Source organism: Panthera tigris, chromosome E1 (genome assembly GCF_018350195.1).
Source record: "Panthera tigris isolate Pti1 chromosome E1, P.tigris_Pti1_mat1.1, whole genome shotgun sequence".
NCBI classification, from domain to species: domain Eukaryota; kingdom Metazoa; phylum Chordata; class Mammalia; order Carnivora; family Felidae; genus Panthera; species Panthera tigris.
The window spans coordinates 5727106-5745619 of NC_056673.1; the positions used below are offsets into that span (position 1 = coordinate 5727106).

An 18514-nucleotide genomic window follows, 5' to 3' on the forward strand; every position below is an offset into this window, starting at 1 on the left:
TGTCGCACTGTTAAGGATCTCACTGATATCCTCCGCTCTTTTCTCAAATCCAGTGAGTATCTTTATGACTATTACTTTAAATTCTCTATCAGACATATTACTTATGTCAGTTTTGCTTGGGTCTCTTGCTGTGGTTTGGTCCTGTTCTTTCATTTGGGACATAGTCCTCTGTCTCCTCATTTTATCTAACTCTGTGTCTGTTTCTCTGTGTTAGGACAGACAGCTGTTTACTGCACTTGAAAGTAGTGCAGTGAAGAAGGAGGACCCTCTTCTTATGAAGAAGAGGTTCTCTAGTTCCTGGTAGTGCAGTGTCCCCTGTTCACCAGAACCTGGTGCTTCAGGGATGTGTCCTATGTGTGACGTGTGTGCCCATCTGTTGTGGCTGAGTCGCTTCTTCCTTCAGTCCAGTCATCTGCAGTGATTCTCCTTGCTTACTCTGGGCAGGGTTTGGTTCCTGTGGTGTTAGTGGGCCAGTCTTAGGATGCCTTGGACTTGACTTGAGTCGGACCAGGCGTTTGCCAGAGATGCAGTAGCACCAAACTGCACGGCACCTTCCCTGTGTTGTCCCCTGAGAATCTTTCATTGGTGGGCGGGGCCTGCGGTCAGACCAGATGCCCGTCTCCAGCCCACTGCCGGGGCCACAGGCCGACTGCTGTGGGTGGCTATCTTTCCCCCTCCAGGGAAGAAGTCCCTTCGGGGTGGTGCTGGCCACCATACGGACTGCTTGCACACTCCCAGGCCTGTGGCATTGCCTTGTGTGGGCTCTGGCCGAGAGCGTATTGGGGAGCATGGTAGCCAAACACAACATGGTGGGAACAGAATGGCAGGGCAGCTGCGCAAGCAAGTTGGGTAGCAAGTTCCACACGTGGCTGTGAGTTTATGCTGGGGGGTGGGGGAAGGAACTGGCACCTGCCAGTTTCTTGGTTCCTGGAGGAGTTCCCCAGCTATTTCTGTGTCTCTGGGACATGCTGTAACATTAGTAAGTAACTCTGCCTCCTATATCCCCCAGGCACCTTTCAAAGTGCTGCTTCTCTGCTGCATCTCCTTGGGCTTTTTGTTGTGCTGTCTCTTTAAGGCTAGGTACTCAGTTTCCCCTTGGCCTCCCCGCCCTCCCAGAGCCAAGCCCACTGACTTTGTAAAAGTCCAGGTTTCAAGTTCCACTAGTTGTAAGAACTCACAAAATTTAAGCCCTCTGGTTTTCAAAGCCTAATGTTACAAGGATTAATCGTCTCCATGTGGGCTCTCTGGTGGGGGGTGGAGTGTGTGTTTCTCTCCCTTCACTGTGCCCTCAGTTTCCTCCCTCCTGTGGACAGTCTGGAAAGTCCATGTAGTTCTGACCATGTCTCTGCCCTTCCTACCCTCTTGGATGTGGCCTCTTCTATTTAGTTATATTCCACTTTGATGGCAGATTGTCAATTTCGCCTTGGAATTCTGTCACTTTTTGCTTCATATATTTTAAGGTTGTGTTATATGAGCATACACAGCTTGACTTTTTATATCTTTCCAGCAAATTGGAACTTTCAGCCACACATTAAAATCGTCTTTATTACGAACTATATTTCTCATATTAAAGCCTGTTTTGTCTTATATTACTATAACTAAACCAATTTCCTCTGTGTGATATGAGCTTGGCGTCGCTCATTGTATCCTTTGACTTTTAATCTTTCTGTGCCTTTATATTAGAGATTACTTTTTAATGATCGGCATAGAACTGAATGTTTTATTCACCTTAATATATATCTTTTAGCTGGGGGGGGGTTGTTCATTAATATCTATTCTGCTACCATTTTATTATATACTTTCTATTCTTTTTTTTTTCTTGTCTCCTTTGAGGTTGAATTTTACATTTTTTTTTAAATTGTCTTTTTTTCCTTGTGCTAATTAGGATGTTATATGATCGAGGTCTACTGTTCTTATGGTTACCATAGCTATTTTAATAAGCATCCTTAAAAGGAATAAATGTGTCAGTACTGGTACTCTCCTCACAGTCAACAGGAAGTCTTTAGAATAGTTTGATCTCGACTATTGATTCATCAAATTATATTCTCCTTCCCAGCGATTTCAGTTATACTCTATTATTTATTTAACCACCACAATTCTGCTTCATTTTCATACACTCAATGTTTATTTAAATCTGCCTACATATTTACCAATACCTTTGCTCGTTGCATCTTTCTACACTACAGACCACTTTCCTGAGTTATGGTCATTGAGTCTATCGGTGAAATTCTCATTCTTCCTTTGCCTGAAAATGCATGTATTTCCTGCTTTTACTTGGGGGAAAAAATGGCTTTGTAGAAAAGGGGTTTCTAGGATAAAAGCTCTTTCCTGTGAGTTTATTGAAAACAGCATTCCACCGTGTTCCAGACGCCATTTTTACTTCTGAGTACTCAGCCATCTGCGTTTTGGGGGGATTTTTGCCTTTTGGTTTGGTTTGTTTGGTTTGGTTTGGTAGAAGTCAGTCTTTGCTCTACAGCTAATTGGCTAATTTTAAGATCTGCATTTCCTTTTTGGTAAAGGTATCAGTAGGAAGGACCTTGAAGATTTCTTGCTAGGCCACCTGGAATTTGGTGGGTTTTCTCGAACTTACATTGTCTTTCAGCGATTCAAGAAAATTCTCAGCCAAGATCTCAGAGCTTGCTTCTTGCTCATTCTCTCTCTCTTGCTTTCTTCTGAGCTCTTACTAAACTTACGTGAGGGTTTTTTTTGTTGTCACCATCGTCCGTGTATTTTAATGAATTTCATAATTTACAGCTTTCTGTCTCCACTGCAGTTTGGATAACGTCTCCACTTTTATCACCCAGTGGTCTCATTCTCTCAGCTTTGTTTAAATCTCCCGTTGAATCCATTCATTGAGCTTTAAATTTTAATTATACGTTCCAGTTTTAGACCTTCTGTTTCATTTTTATAAAATTTTGCTTACTCATTTTTGTATTTTCTTGTTCTTTGCTCAAATATCAAGGGTTCTCTTTCATTCAATTTTTTCCGTTTTTTAAAAAATTTTTAAAAAATGTTTATTTTTGAGAGAGAGACAGATTGTCAGTGGGAGAGAAGCAGAGAGAAAGGGAGACAGAATCAGGCCTGAAGCAGGCTTCAGGCTCCAAGCCGTCAGCCCAGAGCCCGATGCAGGGCTGGAACCCACGAACTGCGAGATCATGACCTGAGCTGAAGTCAGATGCTGAACTGACTGAGCCACCCAGGTGCCCCTCAATTTTTTTCAGTTTTAGAGTACGTTCATTAGAAGATGATCTTAAGACAACTTCTGCTTTGACAGTTTAAAACTGTTTTGTTTCTCTGTGCCATAGATTAAGGGTAACATAAAGACCTACCAACAATTATTAGCTTCTTTCTCCTGGAATCGGCTGTCGGCGTAGCACAGTATGATCATTTTTGAATTGCTAAAACACATATTAAAGGCTTTGTCTATGCTTCTCTTCACCAAGTAATGCCATCACAGCCTATAATTTTCAGTAAGTTTTGTCACTTCTCAGAAGGCAAAGGTCCATGCGCGATCACAGAGTCTGGATATATTTGGAGAGCCTCTGAAATCGCCTCTCTTCCTGCCAGTTCAGGCAATGCTGAATTTATATCAGAACTTAAAATATGAGGTCAGGGGCAGGAACTGTGACCTATGGAGACTAGGTGCTTATTTAGGCTTCTGAAGGGTGATTCCTGACAGCGAACATTTCTGTCTCTTTTTTTAAGTTTTGTTTTATTTAAGTGATCTCTACACCCAACATGGGGCTCGAACTCCCAACCCTGAGATCAAGAGTCGCACGCTCTTCCGACCAAGCCACGTAGGCGCCTCGAGAGCATTTCCGTCTTAACTGATACATTGTGCTCAGAAGGATGAAGGTATTTTTTCTGAGTCTTGAATTGGTGTCTGAGAAACTACGAGGAAGGCACTTTTTCCTGCTACATGGGTCAGAGACAATTAAGCAAGACACTTCAACGGGAACTTCTTATTGTTTTTAAATATGTTAAAGATTGCGATTTTATAGTTGGACTTCCAGTATTTGAAGTCTTTGCAGGTTGGATCCCACTGCTTCTGCTGGCTCCAACTCTTGGTGACTCTTTTCCTTGTGCATTTTATGACTTTTGATTGTAAGCGTCACGTTCCTTGGGATTTTATTTGCGGGCATCCTTTGAGGATTGGAATCTGGTTGCGTTCCTCCAGGAAAGATCTGTATCTGTTTCTGCCAGTCTTCGAGGGGCTCTTCCAACCCCAGACCACTTATACTTCAACTTGCAGGGGTGTACTTAGTGCCCAGGAGAAAGCAGGAAACTTCCATCCTTGCCCTTTCTGTGTTTCGTTTCTCATACGCCCTTACGGTGTCGCGATTTCACATGCGGCTTCCTACCAGCCTCCTCACCTCGTGGGGGCCCCAGGCTGAATCACCAGGTCCCCACATCCCACAAAGCAATCAGAATAGCAGCTCAAGGTCTCCAGTGTTGAGTAGAAACCATCACAGGAAAGACCGCTGGGAGCCTTACTTAGTGCTTGCTTTCACTACACCTTCAGCCTCCAGAGATTCCTTGATTTCTTGCCACTTTAGTGACGCATTTTCATGGTTTGGGCGGAGGGGTTATTTATCCATATTATCGCACGCATCGTACAGTTGTCTCCAACTTCCTCTCCCGCTTCCTCGGCGGTCAGGGCTTTCCTGGACCACTCCACCGAAACCACTCTTGTCAAGATCACCAGTGACGGCCATATGGCCGAATCCTGTGGCGACGACCACCTTCATCTGACTCGTACCCATCAGCAGGGTTTGGCATAGCTGATTATTCTGTCTTTCCCAAAGAGCTTCTTCGTGTGGCTTTCGGGATACCTCACTTTTATTATTTTTCTTCGGTCTCACTGGCCGTGCCCTCTTGGTCTCCTTGGCTGGGCTCATCTCCTCTTCCAGGCATCAAGATGTTAGCATTTCCGGAATCTCAATCCTGAACTCTGTCTACATTCTTATTCCAGATGATACCTAACTCGTCCCTGTAAATGCACCTGTGTGCCGATAACTACCCAATTTATATTTTCAGCCTCAGCTTCTCCGGAACTCAAGACTTCCAGGCAACTGACCCACAGATCTCCCCCCTAGGTGTCCAGTGTCCGTGAGGCATCTCACACACCATACGTTTAAGACTTACTCCTTCTCCACCTTCTCCGTCCGAAAAAAACCCAGTCTTCGCCAGTTCTTCCCCAAATCTATACACGTCATCACCATTGACCCCATCTCCAGGAGTTGTTACTGATTTCTCTCATCCCCTCGTGTCTCCCCTCCAATCCATCAGCGGAGATGGCATCTCCGTGTGAAATCACCTTGAACCTGACCACCGCTCCAGTCCACCTTCCAGGCCAAAGTCAACATCGTCATCATCTTCTGTCACAACCATTAGAGCCCCAAAATGCCCTCCTGGCTTCCATTCCTGTCGCTCCAAATCCAATGCCACCATCACCACCTCCGGCTACAACTTGTTCTCCTCCAGCTACAGGTCTTTTGAAAATCTACTCCTCCGGGGCCTGGGTGGCTCAGTTGGTTGAGCGTCCGACTTCGGCTCAGGTCATGAACGATATCGCGGTTCGTGGGTTCGAGCTCTGCGTTGGGCTCTGTGCTGACAGCTCGGAGCCTGGAGCCTGGAGCCTGCTTCGGATTCTGCGTCTCCCTCTCCCTCTCTGCCCCTCCCCTGCTCATGCTCTGTCTCTCCTTGTCTCAAAAATAAAACATTAAAAAAAATTTTTTTTTGAAAACATACTTCTCCAACTCAGATTTCTTGTGCTTATGATGAAATCTGGACTCCCCGCCCTGGCGAACAAGGCCCTGCAGCGTCTGACCCCTGTTGATTCCCTCACGCCTCCTCCGTGATTCCCCGATTCCTCTTCTGTTTCTGCCCGCTGACCTTTCTCCTTTCCTTCAGATATGTCAGACTGAATCCAGCCTCGGTGCCTTGACTCATGCTGTTCCCTGTACTTAAAAGCTCTTCTCCCGTTTCTTTCTGTGGCTTACTCCTTCACACAATTTCCATTTCTGCTCAAATAGCACCTCTGTAGAAAGGCCTTCACTGACCACTCCATAGAAAATTGGACTCTCCTTAGTCTCTTGTCCCCTTATAGCTCTCAAAGCCATGTGAAACTATACAATTTATTTCATTGATTTGTTTCCTATTTTTCCCATGAGAATGTACGCTTCATAAAGTCAGAGCCTTCGTTTCCCTTATTTATCATTCTTTTTTTTTAATGTTTTTTTTTTTTTTAACATTTATTCACCTTTGAGAGACCGAGCACAAGTGGAGGAGGGGCAGAGAGAGGAAGACACAGAATCCGAAGCAGGCTCCAGGCTCCGAGCTGTCAGCATAGAGCCCCATGCAGGGCTCAAACCCGTGAACCGTGAGATCATGACCTGAGCTGAAGTCAGCTGCTTAACCGACTGAGCCACCCAGGCGCCCCTCTCTCATTTATCATTCTGTCCCCCGAAACTGGAGCCATGGTTGGGCTCAAATATTTGATACATTGATCTATCTCATTCTATGTAATGGATGCTCAATAAATATTTTTGAAATAAAGACTGAATCTCACTTAACTCCCACCATAACCAGTGAGTTTTTCCAATCATATAGGTGAGGAAACTGAGGCCCAGAGATGGCAAATGACTTGGCCGTGGTTACACATCTAGTGAGTGTCCAAATCAAACCCAAGTGTGGTATGACTTTCGAGGCCATGATATTTTTTTTCCCAGTGTTTTGAAATTTTTTTTCCTAAATTTCACCTTGAAATAATGTCAGACTTAAAAAAAAAAAAAAAAAAAGTTGCCAAAACCGTACAGAGCTCACGTGTACCTTCCCTGAGCTTTCTCAAATGATGCCATCTTCTCTAATCATAATGTAGTTATCAAAACCAGAAAGTTGATGTTGGTGTAGAACTAGTTTCTGATGTACAGGCCGCCTTCCCATTTCACCAGTCGCCCCACTAACGTGTCTTCTCTCCTCCGGCGCGGAGGTCCCGGTCTCTGTCTTTCACGGCTGTGAAAACACGACCATGACCCTTCCGAAGAGGACCGCATTGTCACCGTCAGGGTCTAGTGTATGCACAGTGCTAGGCACATGGAAAGTGTTTGGCAATGATGGCTGTTCCTGTCGGGGAAATAAATCAACCTTCCTTTTGAGGCGTGGGAGGGGAAGGCTTCTTCACGTTCTGTTTGCTTTGCTTAGCTTGGCCGACCTGGAAGTGTTTATAAGAAATACCGAGAGCGGCATGCTCAAGAAAGTTGAAAAAGGAGATTTCAGAGGATTGGTGGAGATTATGGGGCACCTTATGGCTCTGAAAGAGCGGCAGAACAGCACTGATGAGATGTTCGAGCCCTTGAAGCACACTATTGAGCTGCTAAAGACCTATGAACAAGAATTGCCAGAAACGGTGTTTAAGCAGCTGGAGGTCAGTGCACAGTTTGTTTCCTGAATAAAAGAAACAGAGGGAAAGCTTCTGGACCGCAGAGTGGGGTGAGGTTGGGGCGAGGTGAATGAGAAACGGGGCTGGGTGAGGACCCAAGGCTCGCGATCTGGAGCCGTCCGTGTAATGGCTACGCGCTCTCTAGTGCCTTCCGGAAACTCCGTAAATACGAAACGGCACAATGTCGGCGATAGATGGGACAGTTGGTGTGGGTGAAGGGCTTTGGTGGTTTCGTTTTGTTTTGTGTCTTCTTTTTTAGGGATGACTGAAAGTTTTGATTCGGAGAAAGGAAAGCAAGTCTGAGAAGTGTTAAGATGACCTTAAGGGGATGTGGGGCCTGAAAGAAAACAGTCAAGCAGTACTCTGAGGCAATACAGAAAAAGGGCACATGTTCCTGGGTCAGAGGCTGAGGGCAGGAAGGATATGCCAGAGTAAGAAGGAGATGACAGCCAGGCAAACAGGCAACCACGGAGATGGGTCAGAACTGTAGGGGACGGGCACGCCGTGCTGTGACATCACAGTGTGGCATCCTAGCGTTGATGAAGACGTCTGGGCACCTGTCCAGCTTCAGGCCTGCGGGCGATGGGGGGGGGAGGGGGCAGAGCGTGGGTCTGACCGGACTGCGGTCGTCTTTGCAGGAGCTGCCTGAGCAATGGGACAATGTCAAGAAGCTAGCCATCGCTGTGAGGCAGCAGGTGGCCCCGCTGCAGGCGAACGAGGTGGCCGCCCTCCGTCAGAGGTGCTCAGCCTTTGACGTTGAACAGCAGCAGTTCTGGGAGCGATTCCGCAAGGAAGCTCCCTTCAGGTATGGACCCCCCCCCCCACCCCACATCAGCACAGCCTCCTTTCTGTTAAACATGGCGATCTTTGGGTTTCCGAGGGTCTTTCGGTTGAGTTCTTGGATCTTCTGGCGTCTAGCAGGGGAAGACTTGTTTCCAGTCTTCCCTCCCACTTAGATCGGCTGGTTAGAACCTGGTGCTGATGTGAGCAGAGCCCTGTATGAGATGACCAAAGGTTGTACAAACACCGTGCCTTAAAAACAGAAGCCTAGAGGCGCCCGGGGGGCTCAGTCGGTCGAGCATCCGACTCTTGATTTCGGCTCAGGTCATGATATCACGGTTTATGAGATCGAGCCCTGTGTCGGGTTCTGTGCCAACAGCTCAGAGCCTCCTTGGGATTCTCCCTCTGTCTCCCTCCCTCTCAAATAGATAAACTTAAAAAAAAAAAAAAAGTCTCAAAGTTCTGTGTCCCCGAACTGTATGTGATAAAAATCACAAGGTATTTTACAAAGCCACTAGTATTCTAAATACCCACAGACTCGTGTTCTTTTGGTGTAAGAAAGTGGCTGGTAGCATTTTGAAATAATTTTGGAAGGCACTTTGGAAGACGGAAGGAAGGATTTGAGGGGCGCCTGGGTGGCTCAGTCAGTTAAGCATCTGACTGTGGCTCAGGTCATGATCTCATGGTGAGTTCGAGCCCCGTGTCAGGCTTTGTGCTGACGGCTCAAAGCCTGGAACCTGCTTCAGATTCTGTGTCTCCCTCTCTCTCTCTGCACCCCCCCACTCGCACTCTGTCTCTTTCAAAAATAAATATTAAAAAAAAAAAAAAGGCAGGATTATAGTGAAGGATTTCTTTCTCTCTTTGCTTAGTAATGCTCAGACCCCTCCCCACTCATGATAAGGGGTCTTTACTTAAAACAACTATAGGACGAATGACCCCATTCACACGTGCTCACATTGTGCACACGTGAGTTTCGCACGACTCCTACCTTGGTGGAGAAGTGTACCAGGGGTCTGTGCCTGGTCCTCTGCTCAGCGTCGGTGGCTCCAACCAGGAGAACAAGCTGGTTCTCAGTGTCCCGTGTCTGCTGATGCACCAGCTGAGATGGGTCCCCTCCCTTACTCCAGTTCCATGACTCACTTTCTGGTTCCCTCGCTGAGATCCCTGCCGGGTTTCCTCTACGGTTTTGGACGGACGAGCTTAGACGTCTCCACGCTGGAAAACGCCATGCTGGTGAAGAGTGACAAACCTTTTAACTGTCAAGGGCACTTACCCAGAAAAAACAACATCACACAGGGAGACAACACGCTAAAGCAACAAATGAAGCCAAAAAAACCCAAAAAACAAAAACAAAAAACCAACCATCACAACGTTAGCGGAAGGAAATACGGCGTAATGATTAAGCATGTGGACTCTGGATTCAGGCCGCCTTGCGTCTACTCACAAGTCTATGACTTACTGTGTATCAGGAAGCTCACCAGCTCTGAGCTTTAGTTCCCTCGCCTATAAGATGGGGTTTATGATAGTATCCGTCTCATAAGGTTGTTGACAGAATTAAGAAGTAATCTTTGTGGGGCGCCTGGGTAGCTCAGTCAGTTAAGCGTCCGACTCTTGATTTTGGCTGAGGTCATGATCTCGTAGTTAACGAGTTCGAGCCCTGCGTCGGGCTCTGTGCTGACAGCATGGAACCTGGTTGGGATCCTCTCTCTCTGCCTCTCTCCTGCTTATGCTCTCTCAGAATAAACTATTTTTAAAAATATTTTTAAGTTTATTTTGAGAGACTGCACAAATGGAGAAGGAACAGAGAGAGAAAGAGAAAGGCAGAGAATCCCAAGAGGGAGAGAATCCACACAGGGCTTGATGTCACGAACTTGTGAGATCGTGACTTGAGCCCAGATCAAGAGTCGGATGCTTAACCGACTGAGCCACCCAGGTGCCCCAATAAATAAATGAGCTTAAAAGAAAAAGAAGTAATCTTTGCAAGTATTTAGCATAGTATCTGGCACTAAGATGACCAACCATCCTGGTTTTCCCTCGGCTGTTCTGGTTTTAGCGCTGGAAGTCTCACATCCAGAGAAGATTCCCTGTTCCAGGCAGATCAGAACTGTCGGTCGCCCAGCATGGCGCACGGGCACGGCCTACCTATTCGTATTCACCACTCCCCAAACGTACACCGAGTGGCTCCTATCTCCCAATTACCGTACCTGGGGCTAGAGAGAACGAGACGAGTGTTTCACGAGGCAGGGAACAGATGGGTAAACTCTGCATAGGACGGACATGTGAAGAACAGACCCTACAGCCGTGTGCCGCCATATTGGCTGTACTTTAAAATCACCCAGGGAGCTTCTAAAATTTCCAGTGTCCAGTCTATCTCGCAGAGCAACCTGGGGACAAGACCTCCAGTACTTTGTAAAGGTCCTCAGGTGCTTCCACTGTGCAGCCAAGTTTGAGCCTTGCTGCCCTATGGGGAAGTAACTGGTTCCCTTTGAAGCAATCGTGCCAGGGCATAAAATTCCAGTAGAGTCCACATCCCTTTAGCATAATTGTCTTTGGAGCCATGCCCTTGCTCCAAGGAAACATCTGTTGCACCACACGTTGGTGAAACTCTTTGGGGACCGTTCTTTCAGAGTCTGAGACATATTCTCTTGACTCTCCTTTGGACATGCAATTGGATATTTGAATTTTAACACCGATCACGCAGAGCCAAAGCTGGCGAGGCAGTTGGGTTATGGAGCTGTGTGATACTTGCTTAGCGTTAACAATCACACCCACGGCAACAGCCGTAAGAAAGAGAGGAAAAGACACTAATATCTTTGCCTCCACTGTCCCTTATAAATTTTTTCAAGAGAAGGGTCCCAAAGATACGTGGTGAAATGTTTTCCCAAATGGAACTCCGGATAACTGCTCGAGAGGACACGACGTCCATTTGCTGGTGTGATTTTGCGTACCCGTTGAAAACGCGGTATCCCTCCTTCGTAGTTAGGTCGCGTACGTGTGTTGATCGACTGGTGGCGTTTTTGTAACGTGATGGCTGCGATTGAGTTTGTTTTCTTTCTTAGCACCCGTATCTGCCGGCTGGGTGGATATTGCTTCTCTGAGCTGGGTTTTCCAAATCCGCATCTGTTAATTTGACATGCAGATGAGGCCTTGCAAGAGAACACTTTGAAAAGAGCTGCTCACAGCAGCATGGAAAGCCAAACATTACTTCAATTGTGATGCGTTCTTCTTCTCCGCAAGAAAACATCAGGACTGGAGCAGAATCGTGGATTTATGGCTGAAGGGAATCTTAGTGGGAATCAACTCAAGGCTTGTTGTCTTTCTGGGCTCGGTGTATGCAAATCTGTGTGTTTGACATTTTAAGGCTGTGTGTATGGCAAAGGGTTTTAATTCTGGTGCCTTCACTTTTAGATCATTTAAGAGTTTCTAAAATGCAGACCCTGGCACATTCCTCTGCGAGTGCAAGTTTCTGTTGCTGATTATGTTGCAGGTTAAGCTCACACTGATCTTGTCTTTGAGGAGGAGAAAGAAAGTATCTCATTAGGCTCCTGAAGCCTGTCAGGTGCCGGTTGATGTCTGGTTGCTTGGGTTGAGTTTCTTCGTGTTCAAGTCTTACTTCTTCCTGTAGTTGTTAACTCTGAGCTGTATCAGCATATTCCGAGCTGAGCTCCCTGACTTCGTAGTAATTGGCTAACTCCTCATATTCGGATTCAAGGACTTTTCACAGCTCTTAAAGTCCGGAGGCAGACTGTCCCCTCGGAGCAAAAGGAATGTCTCCATGCTCCAGTGGCCTTCTCTGGCTCAGTGTCCTAACCTTGAGCGCAGTCTTCCTGACCTTAAGGAATGATGCCATGGCACAGAACCGGTTGTCTTTCCCACGTCGAGACCAAGGTTATCTACCCACGGCTTTCTTAGCCAAAGCACTTGATCTCGGTGAGCTACAGCTCAGCGGAGACCATTAGTATTTTCAGTCGGCTGGCAGCCGGATTCCGTGAACGATCGAGAGAGCTTTCTTGAAGGTACCCTCCCTTTGGGTACTGTCGTGCGCAACAACTAGAGAAAGCAAAGCTTTCCAGATAGCCCAGTGCAGCAGGCGTGAGGAAAGAGGGTCCTCGGTCTTGCTTGCACGGTGTCTGTTGTCTCTTCAGTAGCTGGAGAAAAGAAGTGCTCATCGTTAGCTCTCCCACAAACATGTCGCAGTCCTGAGACAAGTTCAGCTTCACCCTGTTCTTCCAGTTCATCTGATTCATTCACACGATTCAGGCTTCCGCAGAGCAGCAGAGGTCGTGGTCTCAACAACGGGGTCACCAAAAAAGGATATTGTGCTGGGATTTTAAGATAATACACGCTCAAAAAACAAACAAACAAACAAACAAACAAACAAACAAAAACAACCCATACTTTCTGACCTCAGAGACAATTTCAAAAATGAGTGCTTAGACACATTCATTGGAGGGGCGCCTGGGTGGCTCAGTTGATTGAGCATCTGACTCTTTTTTTTTTTTTTTTAATGTTTTTAATGTTTACTTTTGAGACAGAGAGCATGAGTGGGGGAGTGGCAAAGAGGGAGACACGGAATCCAAAGCAGGCTCCAGGCTCTGAGCTGCCAGCACAGAGCCCGACGCGGGGCTCGAACCCACAGACTGTGAGATCATGACCTGAGCCAAAGTTGGACGCTCAACTGACAGAGCCACCCAGGCGCCCCCCATCTGACTCTTGATTTCAGCTCAGGTCATGGTCCCAGCATTGTGGGATAGAGCCCTGCGTTGGTCTCCATGCTAAGCATAGAGCCTGCTTAAGATTCCCTCTCTCTCCCTCTGCCCCTCACCCCAGAACTCTCTCTTTCTCAAAAAAACAAAAACAGGGGTGCCTGGGTGGTTCAGTCAGTTAAGCCTCCAACTTCGGCTCAGGTCATGATCTCACGGTTTGTGAGTTTGAGCCCCGTGTCGGGCTCTGTGCTGACAGCTCAGAGCACAGAGCCTGCTTCAGATTCTGTGTCTCTCGCTCTCTCTGCTCTTCCCCCACTCATGCTCTGTCTCTCTCTCTCCTTCAAAAATAAATAAAAACATTAAAAAATTGTTTAAATAAAAACAGAAAAAATAAAGCAAAAGACATGTTCATTGGGTGGCCAACTTTAACCTCCCCCAAGGAGGGAGTTCACACCCCCTGTTGGAGATGGTGCTTGAGCCAGTGGGAAAGGGAGGATTAGCCATTGGGAAAAGAAGTTGGAGGTGAGGTTATTCCAGGCATAGGAAGCAGAACACTCAAAGGCACCAAAGGGTGAAAACGTGAGGAACAGTTGGATGACCCCATGTGTGCATGGCTGGGATGCTGGAAATGGGGGTGAGAACAGAGCGGTTCACGGAACCAGATTCTGACCATGATCAACCACTGAGGAGCCTAAGCATGAGGACAACGTGGTGTGAACACCACTGGCCTGTGGCTGCGGAGCACGGGGTGGAGCGAGACCCACTCAGGGCCGAGTGCTCGGTGGGAGGGTGATGGCGGCAGCCCAGGAGAGAAGCAGTCCCCATGGACTGATGCGATGGCATTGACAATGGAGAGAGGGCAGATTGGAGAGATCTGGGAGGGGAATAGGTGTGTTGATTGGGTACGAGAGGTGAGCAGGGAGGAGAGACTGGTACAGTTCTCTGTCTTCTATCCTAGACCACTAAGTGCGAGGCACTCTTTCACTGCTCACCAAGGTGGGGGCCACCGATGGGGAAGAACTGAAAGACCCCAGGCTCGGTTCGGATGAGTTGAGTCTTAAGATTCCCGTCAGGTACCAAGCAGGGGTGTGTTTGGTTTTGAACACACAGGTGTGGTTCTGAGGTTAAACATTTACCACCCACTGGCTTCCCCAGAATTAATTTAAATCACTCATTCCTCCCCCTCCCTCCACACACACCTACGTCTGGGCCGGGCCCGAGTCGATCATTCTTCTGAGATCGTACGCACAAGCGCCGAATTTCCATTTCTCTCCATTATAATTTTATTCATCCAGACATTGCAGGCATTTCTCTCCTTAGATTAAAATCCTTTTGCATTATTGTTTCAATTTCCAAGACTTACTGCACCGCGTTCCCTCCAATTGCTTTCTTGTTCTCCTACTGTATCGCTCCCCTAGGATTCGGAGAACCGCTTCCAGCTTATTAGGCACATTAATCAGGGCTGTGAACATCCTGACGGTGTGCACCAGAGTTTTGAAATGGGAAGAGGGTTACCTGCCCTCGTGTCTTGGGATTCTTTTCACCACTTAGGCCAAATTAACTTTTATGTGTGCTCAGCTGCAGGAAATGACTGTCCACAAATTTAAACCATAAACAAAAATTACACCACGCAGTAGACGACCTCAGGAGTAGGTCTGACAAGTAATCGCCTCTGACAGACATCTGGGGTGCTGCTGTTGATTTCAGGGTGTTCGCATGTGCTAAGGAAAGAATGGTTAGAAAGACCATTCATTTTCTCCTGTGTGTGCCCCGAACACCCCGAGAGCTCACGGCTTCGCTCGTAAGTTATTCCTGAATTATATACGCCATTCGTAGATTGAACAGAATGTGGGCTTTTAGACGTTGGCCCACAAGGATCTCGTACCAACAGCAAGAAGCTAAATTCGCTTTCCAAGTCGCTCCAGTCAAGATAAAAAGTAGAACCTACACACTCCAACAATCAGTCTTTGGAAATGAAGAATAAGGAGAAAAAAACCAGCCGTGCACTTGATCTTTCCTGCCGGACCACTTGCCATGAGGACATTACATTTCTTTCCTTCTGGTTCTTTTTCCACTCCTCTCCTGGGCGGGGGGAGGGGAGGAAGCTCCTTGCCTAGACAGACAAAGGTCCCCCTTCAGCTCTGAGAACTTCAACCTCCAGTCCTGTTCCGGAACCCTGGGGGGGGACGGAGACCAGCGAAGACACGCCATGATGTTCGGCCTCATCCTCTGAAGACAAGTCCACAACTGTAGCACAGAAGCCAAAAACCATTTAGATGGAACCAGCAGAATCAAACGTAGCAAGCATCAAAGTTAATCTGACACTGATTTAATGGTATGCATAACTGTTATTGTGTTGCATGGTAATTAGGCTTAAGTGGCGAGCAGTTCAGGTAAATGGCTTTAATTAGGATTACTTTCCATCCGTCAAGTCAGATATTTCCAAAGACAACTGAGAGGAGAGGCAGTTCAAGAAAAAGACGTCGTATGCCGTCCTCCCCTCCACACTCCACCACCCAACTAACATACACGAGCATACGTACGTACGTGTGCGTGGGCACGCACACACATGCTAGACTGGAGGAAACGACCGGTTCTTTAAATCACTCATCTGCCCTCAACTTTCCCCTTGATGATGAAGCCCATGATACCTTATTTTGATCTTAGAGGAACGTGGTATTCCCCCTTAAGTCACGGTGCCCCCAAATTGGCCCTCCAGACGCACAGAGAGAAGAAACCAGAGTTGGTGATGGGGAGGAAAACGAGAGGCTCCTTACACACTTGGGTTCCACGTGCTCCTGACCAAAGAAACGTTATCTGCCCACATGGGTTCCTTTGCACGTCAGGTTCGTTCGTTCGTTCTTCCTTTTCTTCCTTCCTTCCTTCCTTTCAAGATTTTAAGTCCTCTCCACACCCAACATGGGGCTCAAACTTACAACCCCAAGATCAAGAGTTGCGTGCTCCATGGACTGAGCCAGCCAGATGCCCCTGCATGTGGGGTGCTGATGTTGGAGGAGAGAGGCCAGGCCGGGAACGCAGTTCTGGAAAGGTAGGGCCGTGAAGCAGGCGAGCACTGGGGAGGCTCAGAGGGGGCGGTGGATGCCTGCCGTGAGCACAAGAGAGAAAAGAGGGGGGGGGCCTATGAAGAAAAACCGTAAAGCTGGGCACAGCGCAGAGATAAAAGTCGGGTGAAGAACCAGAGGCACCCAGGATTCAGGAGAGAGCAGGCCAGAGTGGTCTAAGGCTCGAGATCAAGGACAACTTGGAGGGAGGACTTAAGAAGAGGAGTCTGACTTGAGGCCCCTAGCAAAGGAGCAGCACGATGACTGCACAGGGCCCTGGTGAGGTCTCTATGCTCGGTCTTCAAGGTCCTCTATCCGTGGTTCCCAAACGTGGCAGTGCCATTGCCTGGAGGCGTCACAGGCCACCCACGTGAGCTTCCCCACAGTCAAGGACGCCAACCTGGCACGCTGGAACCACCCGGCAAGCTGCGCCTGGGTCTCACCCCTAAAGAGCCTGACTTCACTGGACTGGGGAGCAGCCTGGGCACGGAGAGCATTCAAAACTTCCGGCAAATTCTAACATGTCACCTAGACTGAGAGCCAGTGCCCCAGAGGGAGTGTAGGGTAGGATTTCCAGATGCCAGCCCTCTCACCTAAAGACCGCCTACCACGCATAGTCCTGGCGGGAGCTCTGGCTTTACAGCACCTACGGGAACGTGACCGTGTTCCTCTGTGTCAGGTGCTCCGGGAGCCAGTGCGCAAAAGCACAGTCCAAAGGGAGCTTGAACAAAGGGATGGTCCCCTTCATCCCTGGATGGGGGACCGGGGAGCAGCAGAAAAGGAGACTAGTTTTCCCTTCTCAGGTGTGAAGAGAAGATCCAAGCCTCCTGTTCCCCTTGAACTGTCTTTTCTCCAGCTGTGCGCGCTTACTCCCCCCGCCCCCCCAACCCACCCCGAGTGCCTTTTTCTTCCCGGGCTTCGGTGCCAGTTACCGTTCGTGGCTAGAATACCAGGCGTTTAAAGATTTGAGCTGGCGTGACCCTGGCGATTCCGGGACACGAGCCCCCGTGCGCCCGACTCACCGGAAGGAACACGTTTTTGTTTCGTAGGTTCGACAGCGTCGCCCCTCACCGAGAGCTGGACGCCAGGCACACGGAGATCCGACAGATGGAGCTGACCCTGGCCTCCATCTCGGAGTCTGCTGCCTTGTTTGAGGTCAGCATTCCCAACTACAAGCAGCTGAACCAGTGCAGGCGGGAAGTCTGCCTGCTGAAGGAGCTCTGGGACACGATAGGGATGGTCACCTCCAGCATCCATGCCTGGGAGACGGCCCCGTGGAGGGAGGTCAACGTGGAGGCCATGGACCGGGAGTGTAAACGGTTCGCCAGGTGCATCCGGAACCTGGACAAGGAGGTCAGGGCCTGGGACGCGTTCGCGGGCCTGGAGAGCACCGTGTCGGACGCTCTGAGCTCCCTGCGGGCAGTGGCCGAGCTGCAGAGTCCGGCCATCCGGGAGCGGCACTGGAGGCAGCTGGTGCAGGCCACGGGCGTGAGCTTCGCCGTGGACGAGGGCACCACCCTGGCAGACCTCCTGCGGCTCCAGCTGCACCATTTTGAGGACGAGGTGCGGAGCATCGCGGACAAGGCCGTGAAAGAGATGGGCACGGAGGAGACCTTGACGGAGCTGTGCGCCACCTGGGCCGGCCTGGAATTCCGGTACGAGCCCCACCCGCGGACCGGCGTCCCCCAGCTGCGGTCGGACGAGGACCTCCTCGAGCTCCTGGAGGACAACCAAGTCCAGCTGCAGAACCTGATGACGTCCAAGCACGTTGCCTTCTTCCTGGAGGAGGTGTCCGGCTGGCAGAAGAGGCTGTCCACGGCCGACGCCGTCATCGCCACCTGGTTCGACGTGCAGCGCACGTGGTCTCACCTGGAAAGTATATTCATGGGATCCGAAGACATCCGGGCTCAGCTGCCCCAGGTACCTGCTAAGGAAATCCCGCTCGCTCTGCTCCCTTACCCGAGTCGAGGGAGGCGCTCCCCGTCTGCGCGGTCCCCTAGACCCTGTCCTCCTCTGCCTGGTCTTGCCTCCACTCGAAGGCACCTGCAACAAACATTGGCCTCCCAAGCCGCCACAAGTCAGGCAGAGGGAAAGAGAGAAGGGGAAATGCACACCCATCAGTGTGTCCCTGGATGGCTGGGAAAAAGAAAGGAGGGTCGATTGGTGTTGTTCTAACGTGTATTTAAGAAAGGAGATGGAGGGGCGCCTGGGTGGCTCTGTCGGTTAAGCGTCCGACTTCGGCTCAGGTCATGATCTCGCGGTCCGTGAGTTCAAGCCTGGCGTCGGGCTCTGTGCTGACCGCTCGGAGCCTGGAGCCTGTTTCGGATTCTGTGTCTCCCTCCCTCTCTGCCCCTCCCCTGCTCATGCTCTGTCTCTCTCTGTCTCAAAAATAAACGTTGAAAAAAAGAAAGAAAGGAAATGGAGGCTATCAGCTCCTGAAGTTTGGGATGAGCCAGTCACGAGCCGCTCCACAGACAATTACAGTGCAGTTGTCAACTGGGAGTGAGCATTTGTTTCCGGGCAAA

General features: G+C 48.9%; 1 protein-coding gene across 1 annotated transcript in view; it reads left to right on the forward strand.

The window, feature by feature from the left end:
• Positions 1-18514, forward strand: part of DNAH9 (dynein axonemal heavy chain 9) — a 332476-nt gene that overhangs the window by 68121 nt on the left and 245841 nt on the right. Inside the window, exons 18-20 of the mRNA XM_042967844.1 lie at positions 7204-7426; positions 8080-8246; positions 17039-17909. Of these exons, the coding sequence (XP_042823778.1) occupies positions 7204-7426; positions 8080-8246; positions 17039-17909 (1261 nt within the window). The remainder of the gene's footprint in view (positions 1-7203; positions 7427-8079; positions 8247-17038; positions 17910-18514) is intronic.